The sequence below is a fragment of the Lactuca sativa genome, chromosome 6 (assembly GCF_002870075.4).
Source record: "Lactuca sativa cultivar Salinas chromosome 6, Lsat_Salinas_v11, whole genome shotgun sequence".
Lineage (NCBI taxonomy): Eukaryota > Viridiplantae > Streptophyta > Magnoliopsida > Asterales > Asteraceae > Lactuca > Lactuca sativa.
In genome coordinates, this window is record NC_056628.2 from 36,930,964 (window position 1) to 36,949,339 (window position 18,376).

Consider the following 18,376-nt stretch of genomic DNA (forward strand, 5'->3'; position numbering starts at 1 on the left):
TATATTTATTTATAACAAATATATCCCAAAATCGTTACATATGAAAGTTTTACAATTCGTCTATAAAACTAAAATCAATTTATTTCGACATGAAAATTAAATAAAACAAATTTAAATAATATATTAAATAAAATAATATTAATTTGTATGTGTGCAAAGGTTTGGAGCTGTGTAAGAATTCTCTTTTTCCAACAATTTATTTGGCTCGTGGGGTCATGGACCAATGTTTATGCTCAGATTTTGACCGATAAAAACAAACCTAGAGACAAATATATAAAGTTGGATTGAAAGTTATTTATAGTTATGATAAAATTCGTTAGATTAACATTTATCACTTACATTAAGTTTTGAATCAAATAAACTAATATAGATAATCATCAATAACGATTCAATAGAATGCTATTATTTACATCAAATTGTTCTCTTTTCATCTTCTTTATTCCAAATTGATAGTGAAATGACAACTAAATCACACAGTCCATGTGACTTTTTATCATCGTACAAGATATAAATCATTCATGTTATTATCAACTTATCGGAGTTTTCATTGATCAAATCAATATGGTTATAAAACAGATAATATATAATCACTCATACAGTAAGTTTAATATTAAACTTGACAAGTGTTGTGAATATGGCCAATAAAAATATTACACACGAATACAAAATAAAAATTTCTTTGTTCTTCTAGAGGGATTTGGATGTTGAACAACCTTTTGTGGCCCCATCTCAACACACCCTATAGAAAAAAAGGACTAAGTAAAAAAGTACCCTTAACTTCAAAGCCAAAAAAGACCATGTGACCTTAAGTTGAATAGGGTAGATGCCCCAATTAATCTCCTATTTCCAGCATTCAGGTGTCAATGAATGGTCCCTTTTGTTGTCCCAACAATAGTTATAAACCAGGTAGTGGCTGTGGACCCATTTCATGGCCATGTGTTGTCTCCGGCTAAGGCCACCAGACCGCCCCGGAGAGGCGGTAACAGGGTGGCACCGTGGTGCTGAGTAGGCTGAGCAACCTGTTGCCTTGAAATTGGTGAACCTTCCGACAAACGGTTGATATCTGTAATCAGCTTTGTATTTACCATCTTCAGTAGCCCATGAAGAAGCGTCCCATATGGAGCCATATAACCACATTGGCCTTAATGGAAACGTTGCACTGCTTTTCCTTGGATACCTTCTTATCGGCACATCATCCACAAAAAATCTAGAAAAAATGTATAGAAAGAATTAGATTTAATTAGAACAAAATCATAGGATGCTCCTTGAAGGTTAAACAACATTCTTGTCAATAACATAGGTAACTTTTTAAACCACTTTTTTTTTTTATATAAAATCTATCCTTTTTGAATAATGAAACAAGATCCAAAGACAAACAAGTACGGATTTTTTTTATCAACAACTCTCAATAGAATGTTTTACAACTTGTATAAGTATATCAACTCAAACCCACTAGTTAAAAACAATATATAGGTTTTTCTTTTTCAAATGTATCATTTGATTTGACGTATACTTTATTCAATTTAAAATAATAAGTAATAGATTTTCATAATAAATACAATATAAAAAACCTTACATTAAATCGTTTGGGCTCCACAAGATAGCATAGTGATGAAAATTTTTGGTGGGGTCAAACCATAAATGAAACTTCATTTCTCTCCCAATAATCTTTCCATCTCCACTCCCCCGGATATACACATTTGTTTGTAAGGTGTATGGCTTTCCAAATGTTGTTCCAAGGAATTCTATGTCAACCTCATCATGAAACCCTGGGTGCGCTTCATTGTTGGAAAGCTATAATAAAATTTAGAAAACTTATTATTTGATTAGACCAAAATGATATTATTACATCTTGCAATGAGTTTAATATTAAAACTTAAAATGTTATTTTTTAATACTTAATTAGATCACATAAAAATAAAAATTCTTGTGTTTATTGTGATAATTCATTGGGTGTCTAAAATGTCTATTGATATAGACAACTGTAATTTATAATCAATAAATTCTATTTTTCCGTAATGTTTAGTTAATAATGGGCAAAATATTTGAACAAACCGTTATATAATACTATTATAAAACAATGCATTGATTGAAGGAGAATCTAATCAAGAAGATGAATCAATATTGTGCTTAAAGACATTAGACATGTACTATTTTGAGTGGCTCCCTCGCCATAATGCATATTCAAAACTTCATAAAGATAATGATAAGTGTCTACTTTGTAACATCATGGTGTAATAATAAACAAGTTTACGTAAAAAAATATATTATATTTTATTTACATGCTAAAAGAAATAAAAATCTAACGTTTCTTTAGTAAAGGCACTATCTAAAAGATTTGCTGAAAGCATAGAACATTTCTACTTTAAATAAACATAATCTATTTGTTTTACAGTATTCCGCAAGGTGCACAAAGAAATGTTATTTTCTCTTGACACATTGTAAATTAAAAAATATTTTAAAAAAAATCCAAACCCATTATCTATTTAGTACGTATAGAATCTACAAACCCTAAGGACACATTTCCAAACATGATTTTTACTTATTTCAACCATGCAATACGATTTCTTATCCATATATAAAGATATACCACACAGTCCTTTAAATCGTACTTTTTTTTATCAGTTATATTTGATGTAGGCTGTATTAATCGAATCTATTTGATATTTGGGTGGATTTAGATTAAGGGAAAAAGTCGAGGATGTGACATATTGTCGATAAGTTGAAAATTATTGGCGGAAAGGACATTAGGTACGTTCATGGAACTAAGTGAGGTACTATGAGCTTGAAAGCTTGTACTAATTAATGTCAATCATTGACACATTGCTTAATGCTCACATAGAATGCTGTTATGACTCCTGCGGTGTAACCGGGTTGAAGTTTGATGGATGCTCCAAAATACCCGGATCGGAAGGGTTTTACCGACTTGAACCCGCTTCCTGTAATCAAGAAAACGTTCAAGATCCACGTAAACTTCACTTCTTTCATGTAAGTTGTTAAAGTTGGAAGCTTTGGAGCATTTTTGAAAAAGGGGTTTAAACTTTAAAGTTATTGTTTGAGAGAAATAAAGGTACCTGATGTACGATCGAGCCAGATGTCAAGCGCATTGTTGTGAACGCTTTGGTGGTTAGGACCCCAGAGGTTTCTGAAGCCTTGGTTAAAAGTCATGGACCTGAACTTTGAACTAGGGTAGAACCCAGGTGAAGGTGGCCAGTAGCCAGCATTGCTCACCGATGCTTCAGTGAGTATGAAGACAAGTGATAAAAAGACTAAATAACCCATTAAACGAGAGAGAGAGAGAGAGAGAGAGAGAGAGAGAGAGAGAGAGAGAGAGTAATGAGAAAGAGTGATGTGAAGGTGTATAAATGGAGAGAGAGGTGACGGGATTGTGGGGGTGGGTGGGTGAGTCGGTGGGGTAGTGGTGCATGAGAGGAATGTGAAGGGTAATAGTAATACAATAATAATAATTGTATATATTTATTTATTTATTTTATTTTCTTGAAAGAGTGTACAACATCTATTAGTTTAGTTTCAATCTATATTTTTCTTCTCAAATGAGATTTAAACGTTCAATCTTTGACTGAGATGATCTATCTGTTAACTGTAATACTCACAATATCGTTATGAAGATTTCAGAGCAATTGAGCTTCATCAACAATCTATGAGATCGATTTCATCTGTTGATCATTAATTCACATCCATTTGAATTTTGATGGATATTTCAGCAATCGGTATATAAATTCACAAATCCATATTTAGAAAACTTTCGGTGATGACTTATTTTTATTTGAACTGAGTTTCTCACTAATACAAAATGTATTTAATCATACGATGGGTGTTCTTATATATGCATCTAAAACTGTTTGTACCTCTCCATCTTCTTGATTGACTTCCCTCTTTTAATGGATTTTCTTGTCGTTCAAAAAATAAAATTATAACATGTTCGTGGAAATTATGTCTAATATATACCCTGGAAAATGGAAATCATATATTGGAAATTGTTTAAGGGTGCGATTCTCGTTTATGATTCGTTTTTGTTTAACGGTTTGGCCTATGTTTAATGGTACCATTGTTTAATGGTTCTAAAAATATACGGTGTGGGTCACAACGAGAAACAAATTGGATGAGTTGGCACACGAAAACGGCGTCACGACGCGGGGAACACCGCCCCCCAACTCGTTGAAGCTAGTTATGGCGGATTTCGTGAGCGTTAAGACGGATTTCAACGCATAAAAATTCGAGGGTTTTCTTCACTCGACCGTTTGAAAACGGTCAAAATTAAATAATAATAAAAAATTTACCTTTTATCCTTATTATAAATACTACTTTTAAGCCTTTTCTCTCATTCTCTCTATATATTATATACATATCTTTTTTTAAAAATTTAAAAATGGAGCAAAACTCAAACACCCCCCTCCATCATCAAACCCAAACACAACCTCGCCTCTCAGATTCGCGAGTTATGAAAATAATTTCAATATGTTATTGTCACAAGGCTCACCACAATTCTCATACCAAGGCGTCGCTTTCAATCCCGCTTCACCGCCACTACAATTTCCCAACTCACCTTACCTTCAACATAATTAATTTGGTCAAACCCCAAATTTACAACAAAAATCTTTTCCCTACTTTTGCTTCGATGCGACAAACAAGCAACCAACCATCGCCTACGACACAACAATCGGTTGAAGTGGAAGCGGGAGGTAGTAGGAGAGGGAAATAGAAAGCAAAATCGAAAGGAAAATCGATAGCGGTGGAAACAGAAAATGCAGACATTCCACAATGGTGGGCACCGGAGGAGGAATACGCTTTGACGGCGGCTTGGTGTGCTACTTCAAAAAATGAAGTTCGCGGAAATAGAATGAAAAAAAGAGCTTATTGGGGGGGGGGGGGGGGGGGGGGGCGGTGCTCGACAAGTTTCACGCTATTTTAAAGAAAACTTCGTATCGCAACAATGACATGTTGAGCAGCAAATGGGGTCAAATAACTAAGTGGTGCAACAAATTCAACGGTATTTACAACGGGCTTGAGGCGCAACAACAAACCAACGACTTCAATTAGTTCAAATCTGCTAAGGAACAATATCGGGTTGAAATGGGTCATGTTTTCGACTTTGAAAAATCATGGGAATTGTTGCGAGCGGATCCAAAGTGGAATAAAACATATACATTATAGGAGATTCAATCCAAAAGGTCTCGCAATTCTAGCTCGGTCGACGTGTCAGACGCACGAACTAACATTGACCTAATCGCCGACGACGATAAGATCCCGGATGATATCCAAGAGATATCCCCACCACCACGACCGCCCGGACGCGACAAAGCGAGACGCGTTGCAAGACATGCGGAGGAGGTGGAGACGAGAGCAAAAGAGGCGGCGGACATGAGAGCGAAATTTGACGAGCACAATTTATTAATAAAAGAAAAAAATGAGTTGAAACATCGTCATTTGGAGTTCCTGGAAAGACAGACATAGGAGAAGCAGAGGCAAAAAGAGAGTGAACTACTGACACATTAGTTGTCAATTCTTCAGACGAGCGATGAGGGTTTGGCGTCTGCTGATCTAGCGGTGCTACAAACGATGAAAGAATAAATTAGGAAGAAATATTTAGGTTAATTAGGATTGTTATGTGGTTTTAGTAATAATTTGAATGATATTTTAGTTATGATTTTAGGTTTAAAATTATATTTTTTTTAATTGTAATCATAATTTTAGATTTAAAATATTATGTCTTTTTTTGTTTTTAAAATTTTATGTTTTATAAAAAATATATTCATGTTAGTGAAAAAAAAAACGAAAAGGAAAAAAAAAACCCAATTTAAAAAAAAATAAAAAATAAAACATATTTATTTTTAAAAAGTTGGTGTTGTATATTGTTGTTCATTTCCACACTTGGTGTTATAATACCATTTGCTTATATGACATGAAATGTGAAGTGACATAACTTGGTGTTACAGATTTCGGTGCGAATTTATAACCACGTAGTTAAATATGTCTGCTTTTTATGCGATATATTTTTGTTTGGGTTCCTACCACACTAATTAATAATTTGAATTGTCTCATCAAATGCTTTTTATACTATAGTGTCTTTTTGACGACCTTCTCGAATATCCTTATTTTTGGTTCCAACTATGCTTCTTTTTTGCACCAAATCTTATTGTTCTCGTCATTTTTTCTGCATAAAAATATAAAACATACTTTTATTAAAACGAAAAACTATTTTTAATGGCAAATTGAATCCACTCATAAACTACTCCTAACCATTATTATATCTTATATATATATATATATATATATATATATATATATATATATATATATATATATATATATATATATATATATATATATATATATATATATATATATTCAGATATATCCCAGGCCAGACTTTAACATTTGTTCTCAAGAAAAGAGGACAACACTTAATACACCTAAAATAAACGATTTTTGGTAAAAAAAAAAAAAAAAAAAAACTATTATAGTAACAACTAGTTTTATTATTAAGCTAATGGAAAAAGATCTATAATGGGTACATAATATTCATGTTGTACACATTTAGTAGATATTGTTTTTTCTTGACTAATTAGTCATTTAACTTGTTGCTTTATACACATCTAGTCTTTATGATCGGTTTCTTTAAGTTATGACCGACTACTACATGTTAAGTTCTCCGTTTGTACACATTTAGTCATTAATGTTTTTTTTTCAAAATAAATCATTGTTGTTTTTGTAGATATTTAGTCTTTATGATCGAGTTTTTAGGTTTTACTCATATGACATCCTACATAGGACATTATTTAGTGAGTGTTGGATCTATATGTACAAGAATCATTATGGAATGATATTGTTAATAATATATGATCCTATAAGTTCACACCTTTATCAAGTTGACATATTTTGTATATTTATTATTAATGTGATTATTAATTAATAATATCGATTTTTGTATTTTAATTAGGGAATAATTATTATTTTATGAAAATAATAATTATAAGAGAGTATTACTAGTTATTATTTCATATTGTGTGAATTAATAAGTCATGCATAATATTTTGGCGTAGTTGGATTCTTTTGTTTTTTTACCTAAAGATAAAGTTGATATTTTATAAACTTGAAGTTTATAAAAAATAAAGAATCTTTCTTTTTTAATTAGTCATAGCCTAAAGCCCGAAACATATAATCATGGAGGTTGTCCATACTTTTGTCTCTCATGCTTCTAAAGGCTAGCCATTACTTTAGAGTATTTTAATGGTTAGGTCTTACTTTTCATGGGTTATATAAGAGATGGATGAGGCTTGCATTTTGGCTAGAGTGAAGCTCTTCTTCTTCCTCTGTTTTCTCTCTAGAAACGTGGGTTCTTCTTCTCTTCTTCCTCTTTCTCTTAAGAAGTTAGTTTAGTGATTAGAAGCCCTCTTGAGTTGTCTCCTTTAGTGCTTATTTGAGTTAAGCACTTAAAGGTTTAAGACTCTCAAGAATACAAGAAGGAACTAGCATTCCAAGTGCCTTACTCTTGATGGTGGATACTTGTAGAGAAGATCATACACTTTGATCTTTTGTTATCTTCATCAACACCTCAAAACCAAGTGGGTTAAAAGGCTTCAAATGTTATCTATAAAATATTCTATGGTTGTTTTTTATTTCATTTTAACCTCTATAAATGGATCCATGATGGTTTAGTTTTGTTATGAACTAAAAATAAACTTGTTATTTTTAAAGTCTTCTATTACTGGTTTTTAAGAAAAACAAACTTTTATTTCGTATCAAAACCCAACAGTGGTATTAGAGTCATCTTTTATATGTTAGAATGATTTTTTATGTTTGATAATCTTTTGTTTTTGGAAAACAAGCATGGATTTCTTTTGGTTAAAAAAAATCCACATTTGTCTTCTTTGTCAACTTCTTGGTTAAAATTGTTTATTTTTATATATAACCATTTTTCATTCATTTTGGTTATATAAAAATTGTCTTAAAAAACAACGAGTTGTTTGTTGTAATATTTGATGTGTTGTTGTGTATAAACAAGCCATTTGGACCTTTGTGTTGTGTTTGGTTGATATTTATTTATTCATAAGATGTAATAGATAAATAGGTAATTTTCATTAGTTGATTTGTTGTAATAAATTAGTTAGACTAGTTGTATTCCTTTTAAATGTAACAAGATGAAGAAATGACCTCCTTAAAGATGACTTAACCATTTAAGACCATAATCCCAACCACAAGCTTTCACTTTTGGTTTTGGGTTTAATTATAGTCTTAATGGTTTAAGTGTTGCAACTTTCACAACATGAAAATTTGAAGTCCTTTTGCAAGCAAGAGTTGACTTGGCAAGTGGGAGTTTGACGACCTTTTGAAGTGACCATTAAGTCCTTTAGGAAAGACTTAATAATTCTTGTGATGACTCGCATAAATTATTACTAAACATGGCTTGGTTTATACACATTATAATGCATGCTTGTGATGTTTATTTTATGTTAAATATATGTTATGTTTTATGTCTAAAAATGGTTTTTACATGTTTTTATATGTCAAATAACATTTTTTATAAGATAATATCACTTGGAGTTTGAGTAAAAATATTTAAAAGATAACATAAGATGTTTATAAACGGATATTTATAAAAACGTTTTACCGGTTATCGGCTACCGGTTAAAAACTCATTTTTTTGTTGAAAATAGTTTTATTGTAAAACTTATAAATATCCAACTTTAAAATATTTGAAATGGTTTAAAAGACGTTTAAACATTATATAAACTTCATGTCTTTATAATAAATAATGATTTTTTAAAAAAAGACTAAAATCAGTTTATAGCGTTATAACTGCAAATAATAAAACTAGGGATTATTTTTTGCACCAAAACTTAATATATGATATTGGTGTCTTTAAACATAACACAACATGTTGATATTATGTTTTATGGATGCTAAATGAGATTTAAAACATAAGTATCATCACCCAAGTTTTGGTTTATCAAAATATAACTTTTATCATAAGATGCACAAAAATGAGTTTATAAAATAAAATGAGTTTATTCTGTAAATTCATGAAGTCATTATTTTTGATTGTTAAAAGGAGATTTAAAATAGTGATTTAACTATAAAATATAGTTTTATTAAGACTATTGTCGGTTCTTAAAACCAATCTACGACTAAACTTTAAAATACCAGATTTTAGTTTATAATTGATCGCGTTTAATGTCAAATAAAATGAAATTTTATTTGACACCTAAAGAACCTCATTAAAGTGATATGAATTTTACAAAAGGGTACATGAATTGTTGGATGCATGTAATATTCATGAGATCATGTTTTTATAAACTATAATTGTAAAACATATATATAAAGTCTTATTTACAAAACTTCAAATCTATGCAATCCATCTATAATTCACTTGAGATTTTTTTTTCAGTTCATATGGATTTTAGGGTCACCTTATTCATTTGAGTTGTCAAAAATAGTCAAGGTGTTTTTGTATTTGCTTATGGGATAAAGGTCACCTAACTATTTGTGAAATACAACTCACATGTTTTTTAATTGGATGATTTGATCAATTTCTTATGTGATAAAGGTTGTCTAAGCATAAGAGTTTTGAGGCATAGATGGGATAAACATGTCAAGCTAAACAATAGTTGTTTCGGATCCCATAATCTAGGAGTTACATATCGTATGAAATTGGTAATCGCTACCTACCAAGTTTGATTAAGTTTATGGGATAAACATATTCTGGAAAGTATGGGACTCAGACTCAACAAATTAAGTGCTTTATGGTAGTATTAGCCTGCCAATCCGCCATGGTGCGGTCATCGACTGACCACTGTGCGGTGGTCATTTGAGTTGCATCAATATTGTTTGGACCGAACCACGACACGATCAAGGGAGTGTCATGGTGAAGTGGACCGTTGACCGTTCACTTTTTGACCAGTTTGACTTTTGTTCAAATGTTAGTAAAAGTGCAACTCATCGCTTTAAGTAAGGACAAAATGGTCTTTTTTCATCATGATAAGGACTATGAGAGGAAAGACTTGTTTAGTGGAAAAAGTTAAGTAATGTGCCTTGATATTGCCATATTTATACCTATTTTTAGGCAATATTTAAGTACATTTTTATTAATAAGTTGGTAATTTGTTTAGAATAATGGTACTTATGAGATTAAATGTTATTTGCAGCAAAAAAAAAGACATTTTGAAAAAAAGGGACTAAAAGCATTAAAGAAAGAAACTTTTGACCATTACCAATAGAGGGGACTTTTGGCTAGAGAGAGGAGTTCCAGAAGGCAATTTTGAGTAGAGAAAAGTTCTGGGAAGAGGCTTTCAACACCAAAAGAGTGAAGGTCCATAATTTAGTTTATTTAATCGTTAACTAGGAACATGTTTCATATCACTTTGATTTGTGTTAGTATGTTAGTTGCTATTATGAGCAGCTGAATCTAGCTACTCTTGTTTAGCTAGATGAAGCTTCCAACTTATGAATAGTTTAATTTTTATGGATTTATTTAGTTGGTAAATTGCTTGTGTTTGATTTGTATTCACCTAGCATGTTTGTGGTTGTTTCTCTATTTGCTTGATTACATGTTCTGTGTAGCTTAGTGACCATTAACTACATGAACTTGTTTACCTAATGATTTAGTGAACATTGAATTGTTAGAGTTAGGATTGACCAATCTTAGTTAGTAATTAGAATAAATAAACTTAGCTGTGCTAGAGAACGTGGATTGTGACTATAATTGCGTTTGATAATAAATCTTACATAGCATATTTATATTGATAATTGATTCTGTGTTCAACTGTGTGTGACCATACATAGTTTGACATGAATTAGTTAATTATTGGTAAAGTTAGAACTAAATTACTAATACAATTAAAACCAACTCGATAATCCATAATCATTAGCTAGCCATAAGGAAGAAGTGGATTCAAACTAGACAAGAGTGTGTTTTTACTAATTGAATTTGATTTAAGTTCGTTTGGTCTTGTAAAATTTGATAAAACCCTCTATAAACTTGTTAATAATTAGGTTAATTTGATAGCAAATAGATTAGTTTGTAACACCGTTCCCTGTGATCGACACCCGACTTACCCAAGCTATACTGTAATCCGACTAGGTATACTGCCTATAAGTGCATAGTTAGTTTAAGTTTGTTAGGTTATAAATATTAAAATTAGTGGGTACTTTTGAGCACATCAAGTTATTGGCGCTGTTGCCGGGGAACGGCAACGTTTATTAGTTTATTTAGTTGTATTAGATTAATCGACCCTTTTTTGTGGAATAAAATCTGCAAAAAGGTTAATTGGTTATTTATTTTTGTTTATTAGCTTAGCTTAGTTGATTAGCATATAACAAAAAAATTTGTTTTCTGTTTCTGTCACAGAATTCACGACGTGAGTTTTATAAACTCACGACATGAAAGCTGCGATTTTCAGTTTTTAGTATTTTCTTATTTTAGTTCAGTTTTACGTTTTTAGTTTAGCGAGTTGCAGGAGTTCATGATCAGAGGATCTACTACACCTTTGGTGCCACCAATTGAAGATCCAGAAGCTGCACTTCACAAGAAGACTGATAAGAAAACGCCACTGCAAGAATTAAAGTCAGCATTTTCAAGGAAGTCAGGAAAGAAGACAGGAGAGTCGAGTTCATCCTCAAGGCACAAGAGCAATTTTGAACAATTGGATCAAATACCCGTCCAAACCGAATCCGAATACGATACCGAGCCGGAATTTGAAGAACATACGAGCGAAACCGAGAACGAGCCGAGGAACAAGATGGCAGCAATTGAAGAGATGTCCATGGGAGCTTACAAGAAGCGGATCCGAGAAGATGTGGGTCCCGGTTTAGTCCAACCCGCAATACCTACCACTACCACATTCGAGTTGAAGGGGCACATCTTGACTGCACTGAAGGATATCCCATTTTTTGGGAAAGATCATGAGGATGCTTTTAAGCATCTAGATGAAGTCAACGACATTGCGGATTACTTCAATGTCCCAAATGTCAACAGAAACACTGTCTTGCTTAGGATGCTTCCCATCACTTTCAAAGGAGCTGCTAAGGAGTGGTTAAAATCACTTCCACCGGGTATAATTACCACTTGGGCTCAAATGAGTGAGCAATTCCTGGACTAGTTTTGCCCGCCATCCAAGATAGCCAAACTCATGAAGGCAATAGCGAACTTTGAGCAACAGCCAGGGGAGTCATTATACGAAGCATGGGAGCGGTACAAGGGCTTGCTCAGAAATTGCCCTCAACATGATCTAAATGTGCAACAAGAGATGTCAATATTCTATGATGGGGTCAACGTTATGACGAGACAACTCCTTGACTCTCAAGGACCTTTGACAAAGAAAAATCCAAGGGAGGTCAAGGAGCTGATTGAAGAATTCGCGAAGCACTCTCGCGGATACCACAACCCTAGGCAAGATGGAATCAAAGGCGGTGGAGGGGCCCAAACTTAAGAAATAGCAGCTGTGATGGCTATGCTGAATAATTTGGATCGAATGATAACACAAATGGACCAGTCAATATGTGACATCCCCAAAATCACGGCCAGAAAAGACCGGTTTGTTTATGCTTTGTTTAAAAATCAGAGTTACATTTTAAATGAAAGTGTTGCGGAATTTGTCCCAAAACAAAAATATGATAAAGATTTATCAAAAGCATTTCCATAGAAATGTATTTCATTAAAAGACTCAGGATGTCATGTTCGTACAGATCAAAAGCATAAACAGTACAATATAAGCCTTACTACATTATTTCATATCTACAGGCCTATATCCGTAATCCCTCGTCCAAAACATCACACCTATGCTCATGCGCCACTACCTGTAATACAAGAAACTGAGTGGGTCAGGCTTGGGAGCCTGGTGAGCACATAGGGTTCTCAACCCACAATAAATAAGTTTATTAATTTCATCGATCAACAATAACCCGATTACCCGTTCCCGTTATCCTCACTTTACGTCCCTAAACACCTATCATAAGGGACCTAGCCTAAGGATCATCATCGGGACGGACACTACTGCTAAGGGGATTCCTCAGCAACAAATGTCCTAAAGGCAACCATGTGGGGGATGGAGTACACCGGTGAACACATCGTTCACAAACACCTACAGGTTGCGAGCCTGCTAGTGTTCCACTGGACTGTCTAGAAGAGTCCGTGGTCGTCATCCATACTCCGCTAGATGACAGAAACAACAACATCAACATCGAGGCCTTTCATCATTTTATCACACATCAGCTATTACATCTACCCATGTTTTACCCCAACATTTTCGTAGATATAAAATACATATACAGTTTAAATCATTGAAAACATGTATAACAATGTTCATCCAGCATAGATAGCAAGTATTCAGATAATATGCACACATAGCACGTAATTTATATAAAATACTTCATATCTATGTGTAAGCTGAAAGTAACTATGCACTCACCTGGTAAGGTGGTGACTCGGCACTCGGACAGCACTTCGTTACTTCTTAAAACAATTTTTCCTTGACCAAAACCTAGTATTAATACCACTAGAGTTTAGTTTTAACGTTAATCGCGACTAATTAATAGGCTAGCTATTATTACTATTATATAAGCGTTAAATAACACTCAATATAACTCATAATAATAGCCCGGATAATTATTTTAAGGTCCTAATAATGTTACTATAATTAAATAAAAGCTATATTAAATATAGTATAGGCGTAACTCACTTACAATGGGTTTTTATTAAAAACCGGACTTCGCTGGAGCAGCGTTTCCGAGCCGAAAGCTTTTCTTCTCGGAGCCGTCGGGCGCTCCGGGGCTTTCTTCTCTTGATAGGGAGGTTCCCTAGACTTGGGAGGGGTTTAGGGAGGCTAGAGAGAAGTTAGAGAGAGAAAGAGAGGCTTATGGTGTGAAGAAAATATGAGGAGTTCACCCTTGTATTTATAGGAGTTTTATAGTAAAGTAGTCTCTAAGTTTCGTCCGTAACTTTTGCATACGAGCTCCGTTTTTGTCTGTCTTTTTACCATTGAGTTCCTATTAATGAGATCTTCAACTTTCATTTAGACCTCGTTAGCTAATTCTCATTCTATCTCGGATTTACAAAACTGTATCGAATTCGCCGCGCTCGAAAAGTAGAGACTAAGCTTCGTCCATAACTTTCGCATACGAGTTCCGTTTTTGTCTGTCTTTTTACCGTTGAGTTCCTATTAATGAGATCTTCAACTCTCATTTAGACCTCGTTGGCTAATTCTCATTCTATCTCGGATTTACAAAACTGTATCGAATTCGCCGCGCTCGAAAAGTAGGGACTAAGCTTCGTCCATAACTTTCGCATACGAGTTCCGTTTTTGTCTGTCTTTTTACTGTTGAGTTCCTATTAATGAGATCTTCAACTCTCATTTAGACCTCGTTGGCTAATTCTCATTCTATCTCGGATTTACAAAACTGTATCGAATTCGCCGCGCTCGAAAAGTAGGGACTAAGCTTCGTCCATATCTTTCGCATACGAGCTCTATTATCAACGTTCTTTATATCCACGCGTTGGTATTTACGAGTACTACAACTTTCATTTAGATCCCGTTGGCTAAAAATCGACCGATCTAAAATTCAGATTTCGGGCTGTGCACTACTATGCTAAATCTTAGAAAAATCATAACTTCCTCATACGAAGTCAGATTTGGGCATTCTTTTTATCGATGTTCTTAGTTTAACATATTCTACGACTTTCGTTTAGATCACTAAGGCTAAATCTCACTCTATCATAAATTCACTATTCACGCTTCCCGGTATCGTGCCGGTTCTGTCGTGAAACTTCGACGGGTCATAACTTCTTCGTTATAACTCGGATTTCGGCGTTCCTTATATGCACGGAAACCTTGAGAGATATTCTACAACTTTATGTAGAGATATCGGGATTATCTCACACTTTAATTTTGACGCTCATTTTTATTCTTTATTAATTATACATTTATAATTAAATAATAAACACATATAATTCACATAATACTCAAATATTTCATCCATATTACTTCAAAAAGAGTTACAAGAGTTGACCTAGACTATTACATTGACAAAAATGCTTAGCCCTGAAACCCGGGCGTTACAATTCTCTCCCCCTTAGGATGATTCCGTCCCGGAATCATGCATCACCAAACAGATGTGGATAGCGACTCATCATGTCATCCTCTGTTTCCCAAGTGAGATTCGGCCCATTCGAATGTTTCCATCGGACTAGCACCAAGTCGACCATCTTGCGTCGTAACTTCTTAGTCTTACGGTCAACAATTGCCTCAAGCTCTTCGATCATCCTTTTATTTTCATCCATCCTTAACTCTGAGATTGGAATTATGTCGGGAACATCTCCCGTGAATTTCCTCAAATAACACACATGGAAGGTGTTATGAATACCATTGATTTCTTCGGGCAATTCCAGCTTGTAAGCTTGGTTCCCTATCTTCTGAAGAACTTTGAACGGTCCAATAAACCTTGGACTCAACTTTCCCCGTTTCCCAAATCGTATAAGTCCCTTCCACGGTGAGACTTTAAGCAAAACGGAATCCCCAACTTCGAAAGTTATCGGTCGTCTTTTCTTGTCAGCATAGCTCTTCTGACGATCCTGGGCTGCTAACATCCTTTCCCTAATCACCTTCAACTTCTCAGCAGTCTCATGGACTATCTCGGGGCCCATAAACTGCTTCTCTCCGGATTCAAGCCAACAAGACGGCGTACGACACTTCTGCCCATACAAGGCTTGATAAGGAGCCATCTTGATGCTCGAGTGAAAACTATTGTTGTAGGAAAATTCTACCAGAGGTAAGTGCTCGTCCCAATTCCCTTGGAATTCGAGGGTACATGCTCTCAACATATCTTCCAGCGTCTGAATCATTCTTTCGCTCTGACCATCAGTTTGCGGATGGTAAGCAGTACTCAAACACAACTTTGTACCTAACTCCTCTTGTAGACTCCTCCAAAACCTTGACGTGAAACGACTATCACGATCTGATACAATCGTAAGAGGGACACCGTGAAGTCTTACAATTTCCTTCACGTAAGCATTTGCGAGCTTATCCATAGACCACTTCTCGTTGGCTGCTATGAAGTGTGCACTCTTGGTGAAACGATCCACGACTACCCAAATCATGTCGTGACCGTTCTTTGTCCTGGGCAGTTTAGTCACAAAATCCATGGTGATGTCTTCCCATTTACCCATGGGTACAGGTAAGGGTTCTAAACTCCCATACGGTTTCTGATGTTGTGCCTTAACCCTCGCACATGTTACGCACTCGGCCACATACTTCGCAACATCGAGCTTCATCGTCGGCCACCAGTAGTAGGGTTTTAGGTCCCTATACATTTTAGTGCTACCGGGATGAATCGAGTACATGGTCTTGTGTGCTTCTTCCATTAGAAGATCTCTTATTCCTCCCGTCTTAGGTACCCAAATTCGATCTTGGAATGCCTTCAGTCCATGACTGTTTGTACCGAACACTAACGTTCTTCCCAAACGTTCTTCCTTTCGGTCATTTTTCTCTAAAGCTTCTTCTTGAGCTTTCCTGATGCTTTCCACAATCGTCGAGACGACTTCAATTCTTAACGCTCTTGGCCTTTTCCTTTCAAGATTGACTTTCCGACTGAGAGCATCAGCAACAATATTTGCTTTACCTGGGTGGTAAAGTATCTCACAGTTGTAGTCCTTGAGAAGTTCTAGCCAACGTCGTTGCCTCATGTTCAACTCCTTCTGATTAAAGAGGTACTGGAGACTCTTATGATCAGTGAAGAGCTTGCACTTCGTGCCGTAGAGGTAATGCCTCCATATCTTTAAGGCAAATACTACCGCTGCCAACTCCAGATCATGAGTGGGGTAGTTCTTTTCGTGCTCTTTCAATTGTCGAGATGCGTATGCTATCACCTTTTCTCTTTGGGTCAGAACACAACCCAACCCGACTCCAGAAGCATCACTATAAACCGCGAAATCTTCGACTCCATCGGGTAGAGAAAGTATCGGTGCTTCACATAACTTCTTCTTTAGTTTCTCGAATGCCTCATCGTGTTTCTCACTCCAGGTATATGTAGCTCCTTTATGAGTCAAAGCTGTTAATGGAGCAGCTATCGAAGAAAAGCCTTGGATAAATCGTCGATAATATCCGGCTAATCCTAGGAAGCTTCGAATTTCCGTGGGACTTTTCGGACGTTCCCACTTCATCACAGCCTCGATCTTTGCGGGGTCAACCATTATTCCCTCCTGGTTAACAACATGACCCAAGAATTGGACTTCCCGTATCCAAAAGTCGCATTTGGAGAACTTTGCAAAAAGCTTCTCCTTCTTCAACACTTCTAATACTTCCCGTAGATGCTTTCCATGCTCCTCTTGGCTTTTTGAGTAGATGAGAATGTCGTCGATGAACACTATCACGGATTTATCGAGGAATGGTTTACAAACCCTATTCATCAAATCCATGAATGCTGCGGGAGCATTGGTTAGCCCGAATGACATAACCAAGAACTCGTAGTGTCCATATCTCGTTCTGAATGCAGTCTTCTCAATATCCTGCTTTCTCACCTTTAGCTGATGATATCCTGACCTAAGATCGATCTTTGAGAAGTAGCTCGAACCTTGTAGCTGATCGAATAGGTCATCAATCCTCGGCAATGGATACTTGTTCTTCACCGTTGCCTTATTCATCTCTCGGTAGTCTATGCACATCCTCATGCTTCCGTCCTTCTTCTTTACGAATAACACCGGAGCTCCCCAGGGTGATGAACTAGGTCGAATAAAACCGTTGTCCAACAGCTCCTGAAGTTGCGTCATGAGCTCCTTCATCTCCGTCGGTGCTAATCGGTAAGGTGCCTTTGCTATCGGTGTTGTTCCTGGTAACAAGTCTATACGAAACTCCACTTGTCTATCAGGTGGTAATCCGGGAAGGTCTTCGGGAAAGACTTCCGGATAATCACACACAACCGGTATATTCTGCACCTCTTTCTTCTCCTTCTTGGCATCGATTACGAATGCCAAGTACGATGCGCACCCTTTGGACAAACATTTCCTGGCTTTCATCAGGGAGATGATTCCAAAATTCACTCTGCGTTTATCCCCGTACACTATAAATGATTCCTTTCCGGGTGGGTTCACCTTTACTATCTTCTTTCGGCATTGAATCTCAGCATCGTTAGCGCTAAGCCAATCCATACCCAAAACGATGTCGAAACCGTTTAACTCTATGGGTAATAGCTCTTCGTGGAATTCGTTTCCGTTTAGGTCAATGACGATGTTCCTAATACGATTACTAACAGGTACGAATTTGCCACTGGCAACTTCTACAATCAGGGCATTATCTAGTTTTTCTACAGGCAATGCTAATTTCCCACCAAATTTATGCGACACAAAGGAGTAGTTGGCTCCGGAATC

At 35.4% G+C, this 18,376-nt stretch overlaps 1 protein-coding gene and 1 non-coding gene across 2 annotated transcripts; both read right to left on the bottom strand.

Moving 5' to 3' along the window:
• Nucleotides 1-562: 562 nt before the first annotated feature.
• On the bottom strand, nt 563-3,318 carry LOC111894164 (probable xyloglucan endotransglucosylase/hydrolase protein 32). The gene is made up of 4 exons (XM_023890249.3): nt 3,075-3,318; nt 2,839-2,939; nt 1,577-1,794; nt 563-1,207 (listed from the first exon to the last, which is right to left on the bottom strand). The coding sequence occupies exons 1-4, from the start codon at nt 3,280-3,282 to the stop codon at nt 841-843; spliced, it is 894 nt and encodes a 297-aa protein (XP_023746017.1). The 5' UTR covers nt 3,283-3,318; the 3' UTR covers nt 563-840.
• Nucleotides 3,319-12,143: 8,825 nt separating this feature from the next.
• Nucleotides 12,144-12,250, bottom strand: LOC111894217 (small nucleolar RNA R71). The gene has a single exon (XR_002851113.1). It is a non-coding gene; the product is annotated as a small nucleolar RNA R71 (small nucleolar RNA).
• Nucleotides 12,251-18,376: the final 6,126 nt, after the last annotated feature.